A 26,094-nucleotide genomic window follows, 5' to 3' on the forward strand; every position below is an offset into this window, starting at 1 on the left:
AATTTAAGGTCAAGAGAGGCACTTTAACATATACTGAATGTATCTATCTAGGTGTAAATAAATACATAACTTGGAAATAACAATGTCATTCAACACAGCAGACTTTTCCATAATGTTTCTCTGGAGTGGTCTGCACTTTATTTGCTGGTAAAGGTTAAGGGGCTGCTCCGTGTTGCTTCAGGGGAGAGGAAGAGTGTGAATGTTGCATTTAAATTCTGTGCCTTGAGGAGCAACAGGCAGCACTGGGACGGTCAGTCTGCTCTCAATCAGTAGCATGTACACCACACTTACAGGCTTACCACGGGGATGTGTGTTTGCATATACACCGGGATGTGGTACGTGCACATATACCAGCATGCCCCAAATCTGCATTTTCTCAGAGAGCTTCTGGTTTATGGGTAGTAAATATCTAAAATTTAACTGACCTGGTGCAGTCTCCAGCAATCCCAGCATACTGCCAGTGCTGAGCAGACATGGCACATCTATAAAAGCATCTTTAAATACATTAATCAGGTAGCGTGGGTGGCGACGTGGTGGAACACCGGGAGAGACAATCCCGGCTGCCCGGCCTGTTTCCCTGCTGTCATTCTGGCAACATTTTCATTTCACAAAGAGAAGCTGCACCTTTCCATAGTATATGTTTCAGCTATAACGAAGTACCTGTTCCTTAGCAACAAGCGCCGAGTAGCCGGTGATCCTGAGATGAGCCCCTGAACAGGGCTGAGATGTACTCGGGTGCTCGTCAACAGCGGTACTTGAATTAGCAGGTAGTGCGGGGGAAACAAAGGCGTTCGGGTATCAAACGTCTCTTGGCAATTTTTGTTTCTGCTGCCGAAGAGCAGCAGAGCATTCATTTGACCCCCAACCACGTGCTGGCTTGCAGGAGTAAAGGAAAATATCCTTTCCCCTCATTGTGAATAGAATGAATCAACTTGAATTGCAGGCACAAAAATACGTGGAATAAATGTGACCTGTCTGTAAAATAGATTTGTTTTTTTTGAAAAGGACCTCAATAAGTAATTATTCCGAGCTTGTTTTAGAAAGACCTACTTCCTTTCACTTTGAAAAGGAAATATGTGCGTTTCTCATACTGTAACAACAGCATTGAATGCTGCAGATATTGAAGAACTCTAAAGATAGTTGGGCATTTTCTGGCAAGTGGTATTTTTTATGGACTTTGTGACTAGTAAAGGAGAGGCTTTGTAGGAAGAGAACATTGGAAATGGTAGGTCCAGTCTTGCAACTCTCTCCTTGGATAAGTTTTTGTGTTGGACCCAGCTTTGACCTCTCTCAAAGTGCTCCTTGCTGTTGGAGCCAGCATTCAGCACAGCTCAGAATGTGCCAGGACCATGTAGACAGCACAAGGAAGCACAAAGTCATGTAAAGAGTCTGCCCATATGGATTCTGTATGGGGCAGAAGATCAACCATCAACCATTAAAGGCTGTTTAGTCTGATTGACTTCTGCAGGATCAAATGGCAGTGGAAGAGGCACCCAAAGCTCCCATTCCATGTCCACAACCTTGCCTGATTCCTCTTGTCTTGATCCATCAAGGATCTAAAACCAAATTCAGTAATAGCACTAGGCTGATTCTGGTGTCTTCAGTGGGTTTTGGATTAGCAAACAATAAAGCAAAAAACTACAAAAGGAATACTTGGCTTTTTGTTGGTTTTGGATTAGGTTCTAAACAGTTAATTCATAGCAGAGAGAGATGAAGGCATAGATAATCAATGTTACGAGATATAAATGTAATTTTGTATCTTGAGTCTTAGTTCCTCAATTGTTATCATAATCTAAAATATATAGAAAAATAGCCTTTGGAAAACTGTGTAATTTCTTTCAAGTCATCTAAAAAGGAGAAGTTATCAGAATTAGTAAGTGATCTACTATTTTACTCTCCAAATATATTACGACTGTTTGGATAGACTTTAGCTTTGCTTAAGCTTAGTTTGCAGAACATACATCTATGTCTTAAATATTTATCCTGTTCATTGTAAATACTATCTCATCTATCTTTTTTTTCATAATTACTCCTCATTAATTGGATAATAATACTTGATGTGATGGTTATTACTAGATAATAGATTCCATCTGTAATTATTTAACCCTGGTAAAGTGAGAGCACTGAACAATCAAAGGGGTCAATTACCAGGAGTTTACAAATAATACATTAGACATTATAGTTATTACAGTAATAACTATCATTCAATAACACATTTATAATGTGCAGAGCATATTAACAAGGACTTTATTGAAAAGTCTCTGAATTTATGCAGGCAGTAAAAATCTGCTGTATATATTTAAAAAAAAAATCTATATTTTCTTCACCTCTGTTCCAGCTACTGAAACTGTGCAAATGTGGCCATTTATTTATTGTATTGCAAGATGCAAAGTGCTGTGTAATGTGTGATTTGTTTATTTGGGCAAACTTTGTAATTATGAGGGGGCAGTGCCATGAAATATTAAGAGACTCGCCATCTGTTTGTGCAGAGATGTTAGGTGTGGTTGTAGTTGAGGCTGATTGCTCTGGAGTGGGAGTGAAGTCTTTGTGTCTACCTTCCATATGGTACAAGCCAAACACGGGCAGTGGAGTGTTTTCAGATTAGATACACAAGGTGAAGTCCTGGCTTTGTTGCAGACCAGCCCAGCTTTGTTGCTGGCTTCAGTGAGTGCAATTGTCACAGTTGGTTTTCTTTGATTTTGAAAGGTGCCGCTATCGTGTTTGCATTTTAAACGAGTTATCACTTGTAGCAGATTCTCTGTGTGTTTGTACAAATCCCGCAGTTCACAGCCAGAGCGCAGAAATTCAGAAAGATATATCACTTCTGGCTAACTTGTGTTTAGTTTTTCCCATATTAATGATGAAATATCTAAGTAAAGGTCTATCAGGATACAGAAATACCTAGGTGTGATTGTTTAGAAAGGAGTTTAGCTGATAGCATCAAGATTTTTATTATCCATTCTTAGCAGGTTAAATTGTGACACAGAGTTCAGGCAATGCAGCATAAATTGTTTTGGAGAGAATACTACAAAAATTTGCACATAGGTTTTATTTTTAATTTGAAATAATGGCACTGTGATGTCTTCCTCACAGTACAAGGTGTCTCCAATCTAGATGTTGAGCTTATTGGCTTATGGCCTATCTCTTGTGCAGTTCAGTTTATATGCTGCTCCTCCCAGGAAGGGTCCTGATTTATTCCAGCTATTACCATAATGGAAATAATAAGCAGCAATAAGGTGAAATAATGTGAGAAGAGAGCATTGAATTTAGTCAGCAGTCTAGAAATGTTGGCTTTTATATTTTTAAGTTGTATGCTGACGGTTTACTGAAGGAATGAGGGCAATTTACATTCTAAAGGTTAGTTTGCAAAATTGGTTTGGCTCATTAGAAAATCATGGCTGGATTTTTACAAATGTGTCCATTCTCCCTCCTTATCCCATCCTCTGCCCTGTTCATTTTTAATCTCTGCATATATGCATAGCACTCGCATCTTCCCTCAAAAGATAAAACTGCTATTAAACTCTTCATTACACAAGTATCTCCAAACAACCTTCTCCTGCAACTCGCAGAAGGGATTTATCTGATTTTTGGACTTATTTGTCAATGTCTATTACCAAGCAACCTACAGGATTGAAACTGCAGGCGTATCAGATTTATACCTACTTCATTTTCAAAAAGCATAATTGAGAATTCCATTCAATCTAGATATATTCCACGCTGATTTTTATAACTTCCTGAAGCTTCCATCCTCATCAAACATTTACATGGCTGTTACCTGCTTTTCTTCGCCTTTTTTTTTTTTTCCCCTCCAAATAATGGCTATTCAGAATGCACATTTTATATGAAGAAGTGCTCAATTACTTTTTTTTTTTCTCGTGGACAATTTTAAAACAGGAGAGCAAAATGAACATTAAAAGCTTGAGTCCTGCCTAGCTCACAGATAAAACTCAATATTCAGGTTCTTCTGTGGGTTGCTTTCATTCCGGCTGGTACAGGAATGCATAAATTAAGCCCTCTCTACATAACAGCTTATTTTCGATTGGAGTTTCATCTCCACAAAGGACAAACAACTTTGTTATGTATGAGGTTTCCTGCAAGCCTGCTGTTCAGAAAGGATATGAGAGTATCTCGTACCGCAGGTTTGTCTTTTAATACCAGTAAGCAAGGTCAGCAACAAGCGTTATTATCCAGAACAAGAACCTGATTTTGAATTGTGCAGATGGTGACAAATTACGTGAGACTTTGAGGGCTGCCGAAGGATTAGTCGTTTGGGTTGTGATTCGATCCCGTCGTGTCTTTACGTGCGTTTGGAGCTCTGATTTGAGGGAGTTTTTGAAGTGACTCCCCCAGTTCTCCCTTTTTACCTGGCTTTGCTCCCGGTTGTCTAGTGGACTTGGCGATCATGACCTACATGGATGAAACCAAATTATGTGTTCTCTTTATGAAGACACATTTTAGAGTACAGGTTTGGGTTCCTTTTGTGTTATTGTAGAGTTCCATAAAGTTTAAAAAAATGCTTAGGTCTGAAAAGATACCTATAAAGTCTTTGCTGAGTCTCAGAAAGAGCCAGTTTCATGAGAGAGATCTTAGCCTGTGCTGCTAAAAGGTTCAGACTTGATCCACATCAAGAAATTAAGCACTTTAATCTCCAATTGAAGATGGTTATCTAGACACACGGATTTCCTGTCAAAAAATATAAAACAAATAAGCAACAGAAAATAGACTACAGCAGGGTAAAAAATGAATAAACTATAAAATATGTTTTTCATTACCCATAGAAACCTTCCAAAGTGTACACATAGTTTCACAGAAAATTCAAGAGCCCTCCTTTCCTTCCCTTTGCTCCCTGTTTCATTCCTGTCCTGCAGACATCCCTCTAGAGCAACTTAGTTGAAGATACTGGGCAGATGTTAGGGACTTAGCAATTGTAAAGCATTTGCTGTGCTGTGGATAATAGGATTCTCCAGCTGTCGATAACTTTTTTGGCTGCAGGAGTGTTGCTGATGACAATGTAGTTTTGCTCAGCTTGTGTAAACTGTGGCAGAGTGCCATGCCTTGGTCTGGGTCATCTCATCCCTGCTGCTGCATCACGAGCAGCTAAGAATAGCATAGATTGCAAGAGAGAGGAAAGCTTTCCCCCTTGGTACTTAGTTCATTGACACTAACAACTCCTCAGTGTCATCTCTATGCTCAGATCCTCGAATCAGATGCAAATGTTCAGCTGGCAGAAATCAACACAGTTCAACCGATGTCACAGTGTTACAGGAGTCACTGGCTGTAAGATACTCCCGTCACCAGCCTTAGGATACAGTGTGATCTCCTGGACTTGTTACGGCTGTTGGCAAGGTCTGGGTCCTGTCTTCATTCTTCACATACACCAACTTTGGTGGTCTTCATCAAAAGCCATGGCGCTCAAAGTATTAAAAAATCAAAGGTTATGAAAAAAGAGTTGCTTGTATGGTTGGACTCAATGATCTTGAAGGTCTTTTCCAACCATAATAATGATTCTGTAATTGTAAATGAGTGCATAAATAAGCATTGTTCTTATACGAAGAAATGTGGGTCTTTTTTTTTTTTTTTTTTTTCTTTTTTTAGAAAAAGAAGTGATATTGTAGTATCTGAGTTGTTAATCCTGGATGTGCTCATGGCTGTGTTGAGCCTGATGTGGTTCCAAATGATGATCAATTGTTTAACTAGTGTGTGTTTTGAACATCACTTAAAGCTTGTCCTCACATGATTGACACTAATGATTCTGAAGGAGACGCTGTAGTCTGTCGAGTATGTAATTTGTTTTTTTAAAAAATTGCTTGAATACCTGTTTATGCAGTAGACTATAACAGCTGGAGAGGCACTGTGATGATATAGCCAATAAATAAGATGGTTAGCATTTTTTAAGTGTCTAAAATACAGGCTAACGAAATCCAGCGTGCTGACTGTGAGGAATTGGATATTCATGTGCTGGTAGGAAACTCTGTAAAGACAGAGCCATATTTTTGGTATAACTGCCTCTAGATTTTAATCATCCAAAATTATTTGTGGCTTGAATATTCTACTGGGACAGGCTTTAGTGAGCAGAACATCATTATATCACTATATATCTTCTGCAATACGTCTGTATAAGGTATTTCTCCTTCAGAAAGTTCCCTCAACCTTTGGGCCCAAAGGGAAAGTAGGAGAATGGGGGGCAGAGGAGGAGCCCAGCTTTTCCCTTGTGCTTTCCTGATCTTAGTGCTTTAAAATACAGACTATATGTGGCCTGTCCCAGTTTAAATATTCCCAGTCATGAAAGGAGCAGCATTTCATCAGTGCTGATGTGAAGGACATGACTGGATCTCTTTTCTCCTTCCCTTGTTGTTTAACCGCTCCCCCAATCTTCCTTGGATAAAGGAGGAAGATTTGCCCATGGCCCTTGCAAGGACTTTGGATTAAGAAGTTTATATAACCCTTTCTCTGAGCGGAACCGCTATGGTGCATTAGGAGACCAGATTTAAACAGATTACAGATTCGAGTGTCTGATACTGGTTGAAGTTTTTCAATTTCGGAACAGTAATCTTTTGGTTACTATTCTTAGTGGATGGAATCTCCTTAAATGCAAGAAACCTTTAATCTGTATATGTAATAATGAACGACACTGCTGCTGAAGTGGTGACTGCTTTGCTCAAATGTTTTTCGAGTTGCAGGGATGTGTGTTGGGAATACCAGGATGTCCTTTGTAGGCGGTTTAGATCATAGGCTTTATTAACTGCTGAAATGGTGTTTATCTTCATAATAAGAAAACGCAGGAGCTTTAAGGCAGAATAAAGAAAAACGCTGCAAAGAGGTCTCCTTCCACCCCAATCTCATTTGTTGGAAGAAAATGCATATTAATTAAAAATTTAGACACTTCATTTCTGTTGCAAGGCTCCTTGCAAAAAGACAAATTATTTTATACATCTAGTATGTGTTAGAACTGACAGATGAGATTAATATGCTTCTTAAATTACCATTACCAAGGGTCAATTAATAAGTGAACTAACCTTGTGAAAGTCATTCTGAAAGACTAGTTATGGGTCTATAATGCTCCCTGTCAAATTACGTAGAATTGAGAAAATGAGAAAGCTGTCAAATAAATACGATACCTACTAATTACATTCTGCATAAGGTAAATGAGCTTTTGTGATTGTTGGTGGAAGGAGCGGAAAATAAGAAATGTTACTGATAAATTTTATTCCAAGTCTGTCCATAATCAGGTGAAGGAACAGGTATTTGCAGACACTTATCCTGGTAAAGCAAAGTGAAATTCCTTGCATCTTACACACAAGGTGATACTAAGGTTGAATAAAAATTAGAGAAATATTTCTTAGGCATTTATATCTGGCATCACCTGGGAAAGTGGAGAATTCTCCTCTCTTTCCCTCTCTCTCTCTCTTTTTTTTTTTTTTTATTTTGATGTGACTTTATGGTGGTGATTTTTTCAGTTGTCCTCTTGATCTTTATATGTTAACGGATTTATCCTAATGAAGGTTTCCTTTAGACAAGAAAGAAAATAGCCCTGCCCACTGTGTGACCTGACCAAAAAAATCCCCACTGACACCAGGTTTCTCTATGAAGAGAGAAGAACTTAAAAATACCATTCCTCCAATACCTAGAGGCTACTCACGTATTATAGTACTCACTAATTTTGTTTCCAGTAATCTGGCTTCACAGCTGGAGCAGACAGAAACAGGAGATCACATAAACACAGATAGTTTGCATTCCTCCTAGAAATATTGAAGTGTGACTAAGTTGTTCTAAGTTGCACCAGATTTAGTAATAAAAAGAATAAAAATAAAAATTATTGAAAAAGAAAGGCTCACAAGGTAATAGCATGATACAGCTGTGGATTGCAGCCCTTATTATTTTCACCTGTTTTAATTCCTTTTCTTTTTTTTTTTTTTTTTTTTAAGCAGCTGGTAAATAAAAGAAACTTCCAGCAACAAAACTGTCTATAAAACCATTTTCAGGTTTTTAAAAAAGGGCTTTCACAGCTATTACCAGCTGCAAATAGGTTTCTGCACGACACCTTTCCAGCCCATTCCTAGCCTACTTGGTGGTATCTGTTAAACTATCCAACTGCATCCATTAGATAGTAAATGTTGTTATAGAAGCACTAAATGCTATAGAAAAGCCTTAAGTTACAGTGTGGTGTGAATCTGAAAAAATAGCAAGGCCAATGTTTACCTGTATAGTAAAACATATATAGGTTTACTGTGGTGGCAGTAGAAATGCTAGTTAAAGCAGAACATAATGTCAAGAAATAATGGCAGTTTTCTTGGCTGCTATTTCATTAATAATAGAGCATGTTTCTAGCATTGAAAAGCCTATTTAGACCAAGATATTTTGGGTGAGCAGCTTCATTTTGGTTAAAATTTTACACGATGTAATTTACCTGCTGTCAGGCTCACTTGAAGTGACATAGGTTGGCACTAGCGGATTGCACAACATGTCAAGATTTGATGAGTTATGAATATTGTGTTTAGTAGTGTGCATTTTTATAAGATCTTTTCCCGATATTCAGCTACATAGACAGCACATGCTTTTCTGAATGTCCTCTTTTTCGCAGGTAATGTTGCTGTTGAGCCATTTTGGTTCCTTGCTGAGGAGGCAAACCACACCACCTATTTATTAGACCTTTTAGAGGGAGAAATGAAGGTCTGATTATGGAAAATGCCCTTCTGTTGGGCACGTTTCCTATGGTTAAAACTTCCACTTCCTCTGTGTTATTTAGCATGAAGCTCTTGCATCTTCTGATAAAGAGCAGTTCATTTTAAGCAGTGTCTATAGCAAAGCTAGGGTAGATCACAAAACTCGGTGCACTCATTTCTATCTCAGTTGTCCCCATTCGTTGGCATGTCAGTGATGTCTAGACGAACATACAGTGCCATCTATTGAACAGTCAATGTGAGCCTGCAGCCTTGGTCTTTAATGTGAAAGGTGGTGAGGCACAACCATGCGTTTAAAGACATTTAGCATGCAACAATTACTTCTACTTTATATTGAAAAAATATTTGAAGATTTTACTGGTTTTGTAGGAACATTCCTTGGATGGTAGACTTCATAATTTGCACTGATTTTTTTCCAGGTTGGTTCTGCAATTCCTGTGAATGGATTTCTGCCCACTCACAAACTCAAATCTGACATCAACTCCCTCAACATTTATTTTCCCTTTATTTTTTGTTTCTACTGGAGAGTTTTTTATGTGGCGTGTGCATCTTCTCCTTGACATTGTGGTGACCTATTGTTCCATATTCCTTATGCTCATTAAAAATACAGTTGCCATAGAGCTTCGGAGCCTTGTTTTTCCAGGTGCTGTGGAGTCTGTTTTGTGCCATAGAATCTAATAGATTCTGTGGGATTTTGTGCCATAGCAACAAAGCTTGAGTCCTGCAAGACACCACAACAGAACAGTTTTAGTCTCTTTGATGGGCTCTGGGTGCCTGATGGATTGCTGCTGGTTGGAGCTCGGGAATCAAACTCTTGGTATCGATTGGCCTGTATGTGTTTTGCATTAAGCTAGCAAGTTACTTAACAGTGATAGATTTAGAAATAAGTAACTCCAAATAAAAACTGTTATCTCATATTTCTAATAGCAGTCTATTGATGAAAAGTGACCTTGTCAAGTCAAAGGAGAACGACGTTTTTGGTGATGAAGCAGAACTGGGTGAAGAAGGACTTTAATGTAATTCACAGCATGCTGCGTGTATTATCTTATAAACTAAAAGGAGATAAGAACAGTGTGATAAAGATAGACATGATTTAGTCAGAGGTGACATCAGATTTTGATGGACAATACATAGCACAACCCTCCATTTCTTCTTTTAGACAGCCCTTCCAGTAATACATAGCATTGCTTGTGCTCACTGGGACTATCACCCATGATTTGGTGACATTCCCAAGCTATCTGTTCATACTCACATTTCATGTATATACTATTAAAATGCATCTTTTAAAAAAGATCTGTTCTTAATATATGTAGGCCTATTTTTTTTAATTTAAGTTCTGCAGTGTTAAGTCCCTTGATACTGGTATACCTAAGTTTGAAGAGAAAAATAAGAGTAAAATGGCCGTAGGATGAATGCCCATTATTTTACAAGCATAATTCTTAAACTAGACATGAAATTTAAGTCTATGCAAGAAGTCGCTGTGATACTTCTGAGCCTAAACTCTAGAGGGTCTCTTCAAGGACATCTACATTAGTTCATATAAGGATTGGAAAAGTTTGCGTCATCAGATTTTAGCTGATGTGAGTTTTCTCCTTTTTGTGTATTTGTTTTTCCTGTATGTGTAAATTTCCAGACTTACTGCTGTAAACTTGTTTGTCTGACATTGCAGTTGCCTTTGTTTATTGCTCTAAATATGCAGTAGGATATACTTATATTTTTATTATTATTTTAATCACTCCTGGTCTTTTGTTAGTGATTATCTCTGATAGTTACAGAGATATTTTTCTTGTGATTTCAGTTACAGCTTTGCAATAGAAACAGCAAATTCTACTTTATCATTTTCTGTGATGTGTTCTGGAAGTATATTCCTTTTATGAACAATTATTTTGCAGGTGCAGGAAGGAGTGTTGCTCATTTTCATAATTCAAAAAGGCCTTTTGGCATTTGCAATTTTTGGTGCAAGTGGCATTTAATCAATTTTGTGACAGACTATATCCAGACCTTTAATTTTTTGTCGCAATAACTTTGACTTTCCAATTCTCCTTTTGTTGCTGATATATAAAGTTCTCTTTCTTTATGCGTGTATTATTTTTAGTTGTGTGAAGGAGTGAAAAAGAAGTTTGCAATATAATCATTTTTCCTGCAAAAATGTTTTAGTTATTTTTGGACTCATAATTCTTTATGTTAAGAATAGTAAAATATCAAAAGATTTGAGGAACATGAGAAAAAAAAAACAGAGATGACAGTTATCTTGTGAGAAACTTGGAATTCAGGAAGATGCTCGGATGGAGTCAGTTCTTGTGGTTTAGGAAAACGAGAGAGAGAGAGGAAAGAGAAAAAAAGATATTTAATTTTCTTCCAGAAATATAATAGGCTTGGAAATATAGAGTGGTCAAAATAGTGAAAGGTAGTGAGAGAGTAATAGGTCAGAGGTCTGTAGATTTGATTTTTGAGATCTAAGTTTATGAAGATTCAATACTAATCCATGAGTTATTGCTAGTGCACGCTGGAAACCATCAATTTAGAGTTCAGATTTAAGGGGAAGTGGTGATGGAGAGAATAGCTTTCTGTGGGAATGCCTTCATTAATGTGCCCAATGTGGTAATGCAGTGGTACCTGATATCTTAAAAAAAGGCAGGAAGATACAGTGGAACTACTAATTATATCCTAGGATTAATGATTTAAACAGGTGATCCTGGCATCTGAGCTGAAGCTTAGTGAAGCATTTCAGAGTGTTCTTGTGCTAAATGTAAGCAATAAAACCAGGCGAACACGACATAAATTCTGCCTTTTGATGTGCTGCTACATGGCAGAGCCCTGTTGATCCTTCGGGAGCTACATTAGAATTGTCTGACTACTCCAAAGAGAACATTGCTTTGTTAATTTAGCTAATTTGAGGTTCATTGACTGAATCTTTCTTCTTTATTGGAAATTACTGTAGAGAGATGATCCAACATGTTAAGAGTTACCAAGATCAGGTCTAGAGAGAGAAAGCAGATAATTAAAGACAACATTTTGGTCAACTCAGAGTGCCCTTGCCATATCTTTATATTATATACATGTCTGCAGTCTTCCCCACTAAAGTAACCTATGGAAGCTAGTCAGATATTTCTTTTTTTTTCTTTTTTTTCTTTTTTTTTTTTTTCCTGTAGAGAGGATATATAGAATATAACTTTGTCATTGCTGGGGAAAGTGGAGGAAATAACTGAAACAGGGAATCTGCTAAATGTGAACTGAGATGTGCTCATCCATTTTGATGTTGTCACCAGGAGGATCAGCTGTGAGAATTATGAAAGTTTCTGCCATGGATATCCTCTTGGAAAAAAACAACTGGGCACAATGTGGAATTCAAATAAAGCTGACTGCAGACAAAATCAGCGGCAACTCGTTTAGTTCAGCATAATAGAAGAAGATAAACAGCGTTTTGTTCCTGCTGGCGCTCGTATATCCCTCTAACAATTGAGGCTAGGCCAGGAAAACAGGAGCTAAATGAAACCGGAATGGTAAATGTGCATGCTCCAATGACACGTTTAGCCAATCAAATGTCAAAATCCAATCCTCTTATGATGATTTTAATGATCGATAAACCCACTTTTACATGACATATGTAACCAAACGTAGAGGAGATTGGGAATCAAGTATTTCCAGCAGCAAACCTTCTACCATCAGCACTGTTGCCTGGAGCTTAGGAAGGGGCATGTCCAAAAGCAGGAACCATTTCCTGGAGGGGAAGGTGCCAGTAAGGGACAGCGGTGACTGTGGATTTGGCCAAGGAGAATGGTGCGCCAGTGTCTTGGGCATGTGAGGGGCAGCCTGACCTTGGGCAAGGAGTTGGGGTGACCTACACGAAAGAAGGGCATGGTAGGACAAAAATTCCCAGAAATAAGTTGGCGATGGAGCTTTTGCAGCTCTTGTGGTTTGCCTGGAATCCGTAACATGTAGCTCTCGTGATTGACAAAGCAGTCAGGTAGGCACTAGGAAGCAGATAAAGAAAGCAAGATGAGTTTTCTTTGTATCTCTCTGGTTTTTAAAAACTAACACTTAAATAGGTGATATTTTAAGAGACAATAGAATTACATCCTGTAAGTGTGTGGGAAATAGTGTAAAAAACTCATGCTGGTTCAAATTTTGGAGAGCAAATTTATTTATAGAATAAATTTTATCAGGAGGAAAAGGTCTAGTAGGAAAACCTTGCTTGCAATTTGTAATTTTTTTTTCCCTTTTCTTTTCTTTTCTTTGGCACCATTAAGGCCCAAACTCACTCACTGCCTCCTTAGTTATGGCTTTGAAGGGCTCCTGGCTCCATCTCATTCTCAAGATCTGAGCGTGAAGAAGACAAGAAGTGCTGGGAAGGCTGATGGAGCCAAAAACAGGGGCAGTAGGGCAGCAACACCCTGCATGTCCTCTGCTCTGCCCTCTGAAGTCCTCTCTACACAAGTGCTCTTGTAATTCCACGTTTTGGTGCTTCAAGATAGAAACCTTACAGCTACACGAGCTGCTACAAAACCTGAGTGATCCTTGACTTTGAAGACCTTTTCCTACTCATTTGTAGGAACAGATATGTTAAGCAGCAGTAACAAAGTAAATTTTTGTGTGTGTGATACATACCCGACATTTACACTGACCTTTATTTCTTACGCCTAAGTCGCTTTTCTTGTCACGAGTGCATTTGAGAAGTGAGACGGGATTTCTTCAGCTGTTGCCCCTTGCTACGTGTGGCGCGGAGCTGCTTTCAAGTGGGAAGATCGGCGAGCGGAGCCAAGTGCTGCTAGGAGCTCTTTAAAAGTGCAAAGCCACTTTTCATCTTTTCGTATGTTTTGTGTCTTTGTTGCCTTTGTTGTGCAGCACAGAGCCGAAAAATTCTGGCAGAGCTTAGGCTCTAATCCTTTATTCCAGTCCCACTTCCTCTCTTTTTGATTTTCTTTAATTTAATATTTCTGTGGTGATTAGACTCGATTGCTTTGGTGAATCCCGATATCTTCTCTCCCTCTCTCTTTTTGAGAGGCTCCACATGTGTTCGCTTGTGATATGGGAAGATTTTAATTAGTATTTGTATGATCATCCATAATACTTTTGGTCTGCGTGAAGAACACGTGGCTTTGTTGGAAGAGCGGCATTGCCACACAGATTTGGAGGATATCTTTATTATTTGCTCACTGAGGTTATTTTGGGAGCAGATGTTCTAGATTTATAACACCTAGAGAAATCTGAAGTGAAGGTGAACCTCAGAAGTAATTTCAACTATGTTTTTGTAAAAATGTAAGAGATCCTTTGCAATATGTTCCCCTCTTTTGCAAGGACATAAAAAAATTATTATCAGGTGAATTTTTGTTCCTATACAGCAGTAGAACGGAGCTTAATGGCATGGGAAAGGAGACACAGTGACAGGATTAGATTTTCAAAGCTTTTCCAAAGGTGTTTTGATATTAAGATGATATGCTATCCCATTTTGTAAGGCATTTTGAAAATCACACTATGCACATGTTGGCAACTTAATAACCTTTATGAATCTACACATTTCATGCTTGGCAAGAGGTAGAATTTCGCTCTCGGTCCTGTATATTAAGAGATCAGAAACCTGGATTCAAGCCTGATTCCCATTTTGCCTGGTGTATGATACACCATGATAGAAAATAGAAAATAAGTTATTTAATTAGGCAACTTTCTTGATTTGCGGTTTTAGGGAGTAAAAACTTTTGAAGTAGCATTGCAGATCTTATTATGATTTATATAGAGTTAAACCCTTTCAAAAACAGGTTCAATAAGTAAATAACTAAACAGCAGTAACAAAAGCATGAAAGGGTTGTTTGATGTGCCATGTCTTTCGGGGAGGGATGGGACGGATGCAGTCCTGGGGATGGATGAGCACAAGGCACATCTGGATCCACCCAGGTCAATCCTGGAGCATGTGCACGACTCAACCCGGCTTAGACAAAGCATTCTCAAGGAAAGGTTAATGGTCATTGTCATCATTTCCTTTTTCTTCGCATTATTATCTTCTTCAATTCCTTTATTCTTCTGGCTTATCTCTTGGCTCCTCGCCCCCTCTCCCAAAATAGTTATTCACTCAAGTGACGTCTGACTTCAAGCATACATCAGAGCACAACTAATTCCCTTAAACACGCTTTATCTTACCCTTCTATCCCTTGTTACAGAGCTTCAGACTGGTGATGGCAGTTCATTTTGCTCTTCCTTCCCTGACAAATAGCTCTGCACCCGTGTGAATCAGCTATACCCCTGGTCTTCCAAACACGGATGTGAGTTGTTCCTCATGTTCTTCATGAGGCTTCAGTTCCAGTAAATTTAGAAAAGTTATATAAAGAGCACTAGATTAATATTTATTCCTGTGTCTTGCTTGGAAATACTTGCTGAGTTACACTTCACAAATTGGAATAGTCTGACGTTGACACTGACCTTTCAGTCTCCTTCTATGAATAATGATTAAAAACGGTAAGAGGAGGATCTTTAAAGCTAGTGAGAAAATAAAGTCTCTGGCTGTTTATGATACGAAATTATTCCTCCTTTTCACAAGATATCTATTAGCATGTCTACAAAATCTTGCATCTGATGTGATCAAAGAGGTTGAAGTGACTTTTCCCTAATGAACAATTCATCCTTTGTCATTCTTCTGGGAGATACCTTTTTCTGGGGGAGGGAGGGCAGGAGGAATTTCTTTAATTAATGTATAGAGTTAAGAGCTAGTCATGCTAAGAAAATGGGACCTGTGAAATAACTTGTGAGGTGGGGTTTTTTTTTTTTTTGACAGCCAGCTGTTTTCTCCTAAGAGGATATTATTTACATGAAAAATGTGCAAATCTGTCAGACTTTCTCTACTATCAATTTACATTTGGGTATCAATGATAAATACACCTAGGAAACGTTCTCAATAGTAACTGTGATGAAGACAAGAATATACAAACTCAACAGTAGCTTATATATAGATGCTTCCGTGTAATTGAAATTGGGGCAGGTAGTGGCATCACAGTCTTTGTAATGGTGTGATACTTCAATAATATTTCGGAGTGTATTCCAACTACAGAGAGATGCATCTTTTCTCCCTCTGACTGGTTGAGTTCCCTTTTGTATTGTCTTAATTTTATCAGTGTTTCTCAGCTCTATCAGCAGCAGTAGACAAAGTCCATTTTGTTGCAAAGTCCAGGCTGTTGCAAAGACTTATGTCCTGAGGTGTAGCACAGTTCTCCCTGTGCCCCCTAACCCTCTTGACTGTCCTTTGTAGTTTTCATGTCCACTTTTGTCAAAAATTAAATTGGGATTTAGCCTTGAGTGCTCCTGAAAATATGGTTGCTTAGATTATGATTCACTTCATCCTTGTGAACATAATTTTATAACTTCTGAGCTGAAGTTTTGGGAGTGTAGTCAATCTTACCAGGTTTTCACATAATAAATAACTTCACAGAGCTCTGTTTCTTTTTGTCAGCTTGCCCAAATTTGTCTTTGTGCTTACCACTTTTCCCTAGAGTTATGTTTTTGTAAGACCCCTCTCAGTATGCGTGATTTTGAGCATCATTGTGTGCTGTCGCTTTGCATACCTTGCTATGGGGAGGGATCTATAGGAGGAGATCTTGATGGTTTTGGGCAACTGTTGAACTGTCTTGTTCTTACGAAGGTAGTAGCTTGCAAAAATCATTCAAGTTTTATCTTAAAACTACATGGGCTTTCTTACCTTTCCTTGCTGATAGGCTGAAATCTCTTTCTTTTGATGGTGAGGCACAATCTGCTTTTCCACCTGGTCTTACTTACTTTTGTTTTTCTGCCAGTATTGTTTTGCACTTAAACACCTTCTCACATTTATTTCTTTTATGTGCTTTAAAGTAGAAGATGAGCTTTGATGGTTTTGTGGTTTGTGTTTTTTGGGGGTTGAGGGCTGGCAGGCAATGTAAGATGCAAGAAAGCATCATTCATGAACTAAACATGTAGATAGTTGTAATTAAGGGACTCCAGGCTTATTTCTGATAAATATTACAGAACACGGGGAATAAAAGAAGCACATCAGTTGACACATAAGACTTAAGAAAAACATGCAACAGAGTGTACAAAGACCAACAAAATGGAATCTGCTGTCATTGTAGCAAAATGAAGCAGAAATCTATAACAATTCCTATGGGCTTTTTATAACTTTTGAGCAACAGGCCTCAAACCTGATAAACTTTTCAATAATTAAGCACTTTTTTTTTCAGTCAGTAGTAATAATCTTATATTCCCTTCTGTAATCTATGAAAGTTCATAAGAAAACCACAAATATTAGATTAACTTTTGCTTTAGATGACCTACAGTTTTGATAAGAGCGGCTAAGGAAGTTTTTTAAACTTAGCAAAGCCTTTGTTCTTTCCAGTAAGCCATACAGTCACTTAATATTGAGAGATAGATTAAGAGCAAGTTATCTTGAATTTGAAAATGAATTTGCTGGATTTTCACAGTGAAATACTGTTTTTCCCATTCCCCAAAGCAATTAACATAGTTTTGATGAGTCAACATTTACCAAGATAAATCATTTTGTCAGCAGTTTCCAACTATATCTAAAAGTTTGTCTAGCTTTAATGAAGTTCATTAATAAGACTGAATTATCATTCATAGTCCCCATCCTACACACTATGCAGTAGTCCTACAATTACGACATATACTTCAGAATTCAATATTAAGCAAGTCCTAGAAAGGAGACATGTGCCATAAAATGACTGCTGTGCCAGTGCCATGTGACTCAGCTGAATCACATCAAAATATTTATTTTTAAGCTGTTCAGCTCTTCATCTAGTACGAAGTAATGCTTGAGAAAGACTTAGTAAGAAGTAAGGCTTTTTAGCCAAGTCATGATACACACAGTGAGTAGATGTTAAAATGGACTATGACACTCGTGTGTGTGTGAGCAGATAGTTTTTCCAGCACGTAAAAGCTCCCACTCACGCCCAGCATGTTCAACTATAAAAGTGCAATGTGCTCATAAACCTAACGAAATACTCTGAGGTGCAATAATAAGCCATCCGTTTTAATAAAAGAAGCCAGAATTCTGACCTAATTCTTTCCCAGTAGGGTTTATCACTGACTTATAAATAACTTACAGGTCTAAGGCATGTCAAGGGAGAATAAATTAGCAGAATAAACAAAACATTTGGAGACTTCCAGCCCCTGCTGCTACGACTGTCTTGGGGAAAGACTGGGAGAGGGGGCTGTGAACATCTGGGCTCCTGCTCATTTTCTGTTGGACTTAACTATTAAAGAGTCGAGGCCAGAGAGGTATAGGTGGAAATGCTAACTCTCTTTTGGTGTGTTTATTGCTGTTTTTATTGATGTCACGATGAGGAGAGAGGGAACTACGAATGTAGAACATGGTTGCAATCTAAATTGACCTTTTTTTGCTATCAGAGAAGTTGTTTTGGATGCTTTGCCATAATGGCTGTTGATTTTTTTAGTAATTCAGTGTGACCTCCCATTGTGAGTGGAGGATTGAGAGCTATGATATGAGCTGGTCCTCTTCTAGTTTTTGAAAGCAAGAAGTTCAAACAAATCTCTTGTAAAATCTACGTGGTTCATCTTTTTGTCTAACAAATGCTTTTCTGCATTGGGATGTGAAAGTGATGTGCATTATTCCTATTTATGTAGAACTATATGTGTTGTTCTGTCCTATACCTTATTAAATAAACAGAAGTAGCAGCAGAAGCGTCTAACATAGTATTTCATTCCACTTTCATTGGCAAAATATATTTAATATGTCTAAAAGCACTCCTGTTTTTTTCTTAATTCATTTCATTTCATACTTCATGAAATTTGTCATTTTCAAATTATGCAGTGGTTTCTTGAGATGCATGGATATCTGACTCTTTCTTTCACTTAGATTTAAAATCTGTTCCTACCCCAGTTCCAGAGCTGCAAGTGGCATCCTTGCCAGGGGCTGGTTACAGCACTCCTGCTGTAAACTGTTTGTTCGTTTTTTTTTGCCTTAATAACAAACTAATAAATTTTCTTCTCTGTTTTTGCTCATACAGCTGGAAGTTGAGGTCACAGACTTAAGTGGGAAGATCGTGGATGGCCCAGTCCGTCTGGACATTTCAGTGATCGATCAAAATGATAACAGGCCCATGTTCAAAGAAGGACCTTATGTTGGCCATGTCATGGAGGGATCCCCTACAGGTAAGTCCATACCTGCCATACTACTTCTATAAATTACCAATACCGAGGTCTGCCTATTGATAATTGCATCATTTTTATATTGTGCAATTTTTCTTTTGACTTTGTGGCTCACTGAATCCTTCATCACATAAGGAGGGGAGAGCAGCCCCTTGGGACAGTGAGTAATGATTTTTTTTTTGAACAGTGAAGTTTCTGTGCTAAGAAAGAAACAAATGCAGAGCATAGCTTGGAATGAAAGCCTGGGCTTAGGTTTTCACTTTGTTATTCATATGCGGTATCAACAAAGATAACCCCTAGGATATGATTAAGATTCTGTGAAAAAACAACAGTTACAATTTTTGGTCGGAGTGGAAATTTCACTTTTTCTCCGTAAGGTTGACTGCTGGCAGGGTCTTTTTTTATTTGCTTGTACAGTAGCACATGACATAAATAATGGGAAGAAATGGCAAGTGCAATGTAAATATGGTGATTCTGTAGGAAAGGTTGAGTTACTGAACTGTGTTGAACTTTGCACTGTAAAATGAAAACATGCCTTAAAGTCAGTAAGGAAGCAGTTCTCCCAAATTCACTGTAGATTTGGTTGTGAAATTGTGTAAAATTAGAGATCTTTACCTAAATTCCAGTTTGGATGCACATGGTCATCCTAGCTGCAGTCTTCTGCAGGCACAAGCCAAAACACTTCCCTTCAACTTTAGTCCTCAAATGTCGTGCAGTTTTGGTGCCAGTTGTTAACCAGCTGTTGCGTTTCACACCAGAGGTTTCTCCACTGCATTTGCAAGCAGTGGTAGTATGATCAGAAAACATAATAGCGTTAATTGCGAGTGCAGGAAGAGAAATCTGAAATGGTAGAAACCCCAATTAAAATCAGTGGAGTAATGATGCTTTAGCTGAGATCAGAATTTTGGGCTATATATATTTCTTTCTGTGCATCATTCAGCACCAGGCTGTATCCTCCATACACAGTTGAAGCTGTGCCTTAATCAGGGCATAGGGTTTTGAATGTACAGGCATACTGAAATATTTTGAGATGAAGGCTGGAATCTGGTGGTATATTACTGTGAATATTTAAGGTTCATTTTTAATGTGGTGACAATGTGCTTTGTTGTGAACAAGGGTAGACAATATCCTTCTTCTTATGGGTTCTCAATGCCCGTAATGCCTTCCAGTTAGTTGCTGTATTGCAAGTTGGTCGGAGTAGGTAGTATCTTTTGCCCTTTCGTTAGTTGTGCAGTTTCCACAAATCATGTCACCTTCTCAGCAAATTTTACATTTCGCACATAGTTGCATTTGTTTAATTAGCTGCAGGTATGAACTGTATTATGAACTGCTCTTTTGTCACATTAAGGGCGTTAAGATAAATGTTAGTTTACTTTACTTCTAACAAGCAAGCAACAAACCAGCTGGGTGATTTGGAAGATGGACTGTTCTATTCATTCAAACAAGAAATGCACTCATATTTATGAGCATGGCTTCCAAGTGTTAACTCTTTTCCAATATAGAAAACTATACCTTCTTGCCTGCTTGACATACTGAGCAATTATGATGAATTCAGAAGAAATTTCCTTACATTGTCCCACCTCCCAGTTCCCTTCTGTTGTAACATAAGTTTCATCCTTTACTCAAATTATTTTATTTCTCTGAACTTTTGCTACACAGATAGTCAATAGGATATATCAGAGCATGACTACCTAATCAAGGGACTAGCTTTTCTACTCTTTTCTTTAAACTGCACCATAAGTAACTTCTTATACGTATTTATACAAATTTACGTATTGATTTTTACACGTATTTAGGTGGTTCCTTCGTTTCTCCCTATTTTTAATTGGAGCTTCCTTAGACTGTGGGATGGAACTGGGGTATGAATTACAACAGTGATAGTAATAGTGACGTGGTTCTGCCTTAGCTTTTCTAAAGGATGGTGCTTCATCTTACATGATCTTTAAAATCTTTAGATCTTCAAGATTACATTGAAATACCTCACCAAGCAAAATATGATTTCCTGTTCTGATTTATGGCTTGCCTCCTTTTTTTGCCACATTTAGAGGGGAAAAAAACAGAGATAGCATGTGATTTTTGTATATATTTCATGTGTATAAAGAGTTAAAGAAGCTTTTCTACATACTCAAGTCGTGGATCTGTATTAGTGACGTTTTAATGGATTTTTGAGTTACTAAGGCTATGTTTCTGTGCGCATAAATTTGGTTGGTTGCTTTGGTTATTTGGACAGCTAATATTTTTGTGTCATCACTTTACTAAAGAAGCAAATATCAGGCATTGTTACTGGGACTATAAAGTGGTATATGCCTTACATGAAAAATACTCACTGGTTCCAAGCCAGGGCTTGTCACAGGTTATGATTTATTTTATGACCCCCAAAAAAAAAAAAAAAAAAAGTGATATATTTCCTTATATGTATTTTTTTCCTGGTGCGAATTTAATCAGCTTATTTTCATGGAAACTGCTCATATTCCTGGAAATAGCCTAGAGTCAGAGTCTTGCAGAAGTACATTCAAATGCATGTTTAAAGTGATGATTTGACCTTTCCAGGACAAATTAAAAGCTTGGAATCTCTTTATTTGGGGGAAAAAAAAAATCTGCGTTTTTCTCTGGATTGCTATATCTCCAATGTCTGCAGGAGTTTGTAATAGGAAGGTGATACTTGAACCTGATTCAGTGAAGGCTGTGGAAAATTTTATATTTTCTGCTGATTGTAATGGGCTTTATCTTAACAGTACTATTAATTTCTCACTTTTTGGTATTCTACCCTAGGGCACTATTAATTTCCTACTATTTTGAGTCTTGCCTGGTCTCTGCAGGTGCCAGCCTTAAGGTTTGAGGTGTATGGTCGGCTGCAGACCCAAACCCAGTCAGTTAACGGGGGCCACTGCAATATTACACATTACAGAGGCAGGCAGCGATGTCTGGATGTGCTTTTCTCTCTCAAACATTTGAAGAGCCAAGGCTGGTTAAATGAACTTGGCAGCCGCCTCCTTCTGCTTGCTGGAGGCACTTAGCAGAAATTATTTTAAACACATTTGATGTTGTTCTGTGACTTGTAACGATACGACGTGAGCCCATTGGGGTAAAATCTTAACTGCGGCGGTTGAGAAAATTGCTGGAGAATTGCATTAAAAAACAGCAGCTAGTTTGCCATGAAACACAATAGCCGCGATCCATTATATTCCAGCCCAAAGCAGGGCTGAGAGAAGATAAATAATTGCTAGGAATAACAGGACATGTAAAGGAGCAAGAAGAAGAAATTAAGAGTAGCCTAGAGGGCTGTTCAGTATCAAAAAAAAAAAAAAAAAAAAAAAAAAAAAAGGTAAAAATGGATAAAACACAAGGCAAGGTCTGAAGCACTAAATGTTATTGATAGCTTATGCTGTATAATAAGTAGAACGCTGCTGTCATCCAGGTAAATGAAAATTGGCTCTAAAGGTGGTGGCTTCTTACCAAGATGAACATGCAACACTGTCTATTTTCCTTTAACAGCAACAACAAGGTTAACACACGGATGAATATAAACAACTTTGGTTGTAGTAGATGAGAATGAAGCGATACTGGGAAAAGTAAACTATGGCAGACTGGCCTAAAAATGTGCCTAGGATGTTTCAGACTTTTTTTTTTTTTTTTCCCCCCCTGGTTACTATACAGATTTTGTCACCTTTGATGTATTCCAAATATTATCGTAGCTTTTTTTTTTTTTTTTGACAGTTTGTTCATTTCTTGCAGTGTCTATTCAGGGATTAAGAAGGTTGTCAGAGCTTTAAAATGCTTAAAATTGCCTCAAATTCGGTGAGCTCTGCAGGCCCACATCTTTCCGGCAACCTATAAATCCAATAACAAGGGGCAAACCACAAGGCATTTAAGAGCTTTCTTGCAGTCAAAAGAGGGAATACAGACTTTTCTCAACGAAACTCCTGCAGAAAAGAATAATAAAGGGCAGTGTCTCTCAGTAAATGCAGCATTGGATATTTCCCAGCGTCTCTGAATCTGTCTACGTCAGTGTCCAGACGTTCTCCGTGCTTCAGTCTTTTATGATAAAAAGTTACGCTCTGCACATTTATACATGTTTTTAATGCACTGTCTGCATATTCTGAAAATAAGGTTAACTTAGGAGGGCAGGATATCACATTCTTAATAACATCAACAAGGAAAGAGTGTCAATGGCAACACCCCTTAGCACAAGCCCTGAGCATCACCTGGGCTGGTGATGTGAACTGCCTGTATTTATTGTGCATCTTTATTTATTTTGCAGTTTGCTGAACTATATTCAGACATAAAAGTTTTGGGGAGCCCCTTGTTGGGAAATGCTGCAATCTCTTTCGTGCAATGCACACACATTGTGTTGAACTACTTCACCAGGCAAAATGCTGCCTATAATTTGTGTTTAGGTAGTTGGTGGCTATAATGAGAGAATCAAGTTGGAGGTTTTGAACAAGAACTGCAGAAAAGATGTAAGCAAAGCAAGGAGGTACATTTTGATACGTCTCAAAATGTACTTTTAAGTGAACCACAGGCACACGCTTCACATACTGCTTATGCAGATGATGGTCATAAATTAAAACAATGAAAAAAGAGAGTTTGCAACAACATCAAAAGCACTTTTATGCTTTTTACAGTTTATAATGAGAATCATAATTAGGAATGCTTTTTGATATTCCTTATAATATAAGAAATAGTGATCAACTCTTTTGGGGATTCACCTAAGATAAAATTATATTTCCACTGAATTTACTGGGAAAAAAGGCTAAACAGAGTTTTAATTTTCAAATGAGAAGTTGTGCATTGTAGAGCTGCTTTGTGTGGTATCAGGATCCTGGTGAATTTAAATACTAGAAAGTAAATACTGTGGTTCGTTCTGAGCTTTCATTATAGGAGTATCCCCAAATCATAAATAAAATCCTTACCAGCCTGTCTGCTAGAGCCAGGCTGGTCCTATGTGGATAGGCATGCTCTGCTAACCACGAGGAGAGTCTCTTGGATTTCTTTTCCTATTTTGATTTATTGTATTGATTTGAGCCAAATTAATTCTCCCAAGTTAAAGGAAAGAAGTTTCCACCATGCTTTTCTTTTTATTTGTTAGCTTTGTTAAATCAAGCTCATAAAGATATAGTTTAGCCTCGTTATCCTGGGTGCAACCAAGCACTAAAAAATTAAACTTCCAGTGTTATGGATTCTGAAAAATATATAGGAATTGAGCCACTTTGGCCTTGCCTCTGGCTAGCAGAGCTGTTGAAAACTCAAGTATATGTTACAACCTCTTTCGTGGATTGTGCCTTAGTGGTTTTTGAAGATATAAAAATTCTTTTTCAGTTTCTGCCAGTAAGCTGCTAAAGGTATGTAATGAGCAGGCTCATTATTTTATATTAAAATATTCATAATTTTTATAAAATTATCAGTAGCAAAGTTAGAAGTATATATAGATCTAAGCCACGGAGGTGAAATGTCTACCTATATCCACCTCAAAACTATTCAGATTTAGAGAAGTTGAAATCTGAACTTTTTCTGATTCAGAGCTCTGTACACTGCAGTAATACCTTGATTTTCCTGGAGGTTTGAGATGTCAGATGTCACACGTTTAATTATGAAGCTTGTTACCACGAGCTGTTGCGGAAAACAAGGATAAAGCGGTCCAAGGAGTCTGACAAATCCAAGGAAAACAAGTTCATCATCAGTGGCTGGATTACTCAGCATGGAAGCATTTAATAAGATGCTGACTTGGGTAGCCCTGAGTTGAGGGATGCGAGAGCACATGGGGCACAGTCTCTTGCACATACCTTCTTCCTAATTATCCATTGCTGCAGACAGGACACGAGGCTTTGGGCATTGTCTTTATATAGTCTTTATGTTCTTACGTGTTCACATGTGTGTAGTTTCATGCATATTTTAAATATTTACAGCAAACTACTAGCAGTTGGCTAATTATGCACACCGACTTTGTATATCCCAGGAGAAATTTGTTCTGAAACCTGTGTGTGGGTAAAATGTAGCAGTAAATGTATATTGTGTGTGTGTGTATATATATATATATACACACATATGTATATATATATATACACACATATAGCATGTGCATGCGACACAAGCCCATGTAGATGCAGATATATCAACACACTTTCATAGGCTTAGGGACATTCTACTTGCTGTGTGTATAGACATAATAACAAGAAGAGATGATCAATATGCTGTTTATTTATGAAAACCATGGTATTCTGGCAGACAAAGAGGGGCATCCAATCTAATGTAATCTGCCCTTGCATCTTGGAGGAAAGAAGTGGGAATGACCCGGTCACCGGCAGGTGCCAACTGTGCCGCTGTTTTCAAATCAGGACATTCTGAGCAAATTAAAATAATCTCAAGTGCAGCAATTAGCAGTTCACTGGAACGGAGTGTGTGGTGCGAACGTGTGGAGGCAGGAGGCTGCAGTTCACTCCAGGGTTCAATTATCCTGGATTTTCATCAGAAATAGGATAGGCTCCGAAAAAGCTTCCAATCGCCTTAGGTGCCCAGGTCAGAATTACTGGCCTGCTTGTAAGAGGTGGAAGTGCTGAGTCCCCTTCCTTGGTCCTAGACAGAAAATTTACCTTGATATTTTATCATTTTTAGTGTCTAAATGACTTGTTTGCTCACTGTGCCTCCTGCGAAAAGGAGCTTTCATCTGGCCTTTTTTCTGTAGTTACACAATCACATACCAAATATTAGTCTTATGAACTGATCAACGTTAAAGCTTAATGTCAAAGGCCACTGCATACGTTATAGTGTCTTTACTTGAATTTCATATAGCAATGTATATCCCCTGTAATGCACTTCCAACAATCAGAGCCAAGATGCATCCTTGCTTGGGCTCTTGCATTATAGCCTGTGTTCATTAAATAAGCATGTTTCTTAATTAAAGAGCAAATGAATTTTTAAGAAAGTGCTGGCATCCGTTCGTGTTCCCGACACGCAGGGTCCCAAGCGTGTTTTGCATAATTCAGTATGTGACTCTGCAGAGGGAAGCTTATTTACCCACTAATGCAGTCACAGGTGGGGTTTGTAGCCGCTTAGGCATCAACTCGCGGCCTTTTACGAGAGGGAAGGATGAGCTGGAAAGACTTTAAGCGGCTCGGACTCGCGGGACGTCATCCTCCTTGGAGCTAATTAATTGAAAAGAGCCGTCGTGTCGGCCAAGCAACTCGGTGTGCGGCCACGGGGGGCAGCCACGCCGGGTGGGCTCTTTGGGGCTGGACGAGCCCTGTTTGGGCCGGTCTGCTCCTAAATCGCC

General features: G+C 38.3%; 1 protein-coding gene across 3 annotated transcripts in view; it reads left to right on the forward strand.

Annotated features, from left to right (window-relative positions):
• Nucleotides 1-26,094, forward strand: part of CDH13 (cadherin 13) — a 377,876-nt gene that overhangs the window by 197,423 nt on the left and 154,359 nt on the right. For all 3 annotated transcript variants that reach the window (XM_026042342.1, XM_026042343.1, XM_026042344.1), the window contains exon 6: nucleotides 18,683-18,827. In XM_026042342.1, coding sequence (XP_025898127.1) covers nucleotides 18,683-18,827 — 145 coding nt within the window. The remainder of the gene's footprint in view (nucleotides 1-18,682; nucleotides 18,828-26,094) is intronic.

This window comes from Nothoprocta perdicaria, unplaced genomic scaffold (assembly GCF_003342845.1).
Source record: "Nothoprocta perdicaria isolate Ctin4 unplaced genomic scaffold, notPer1 scaffold_30, whole genome shotgun sequence".
NCBI classification, from domain to species: Eukaryota; Metazoa; Chordata; class Aves; order Tinamiformes; family Tinamidae; genus Nothoprocta; species Nothoprocta perdicaria.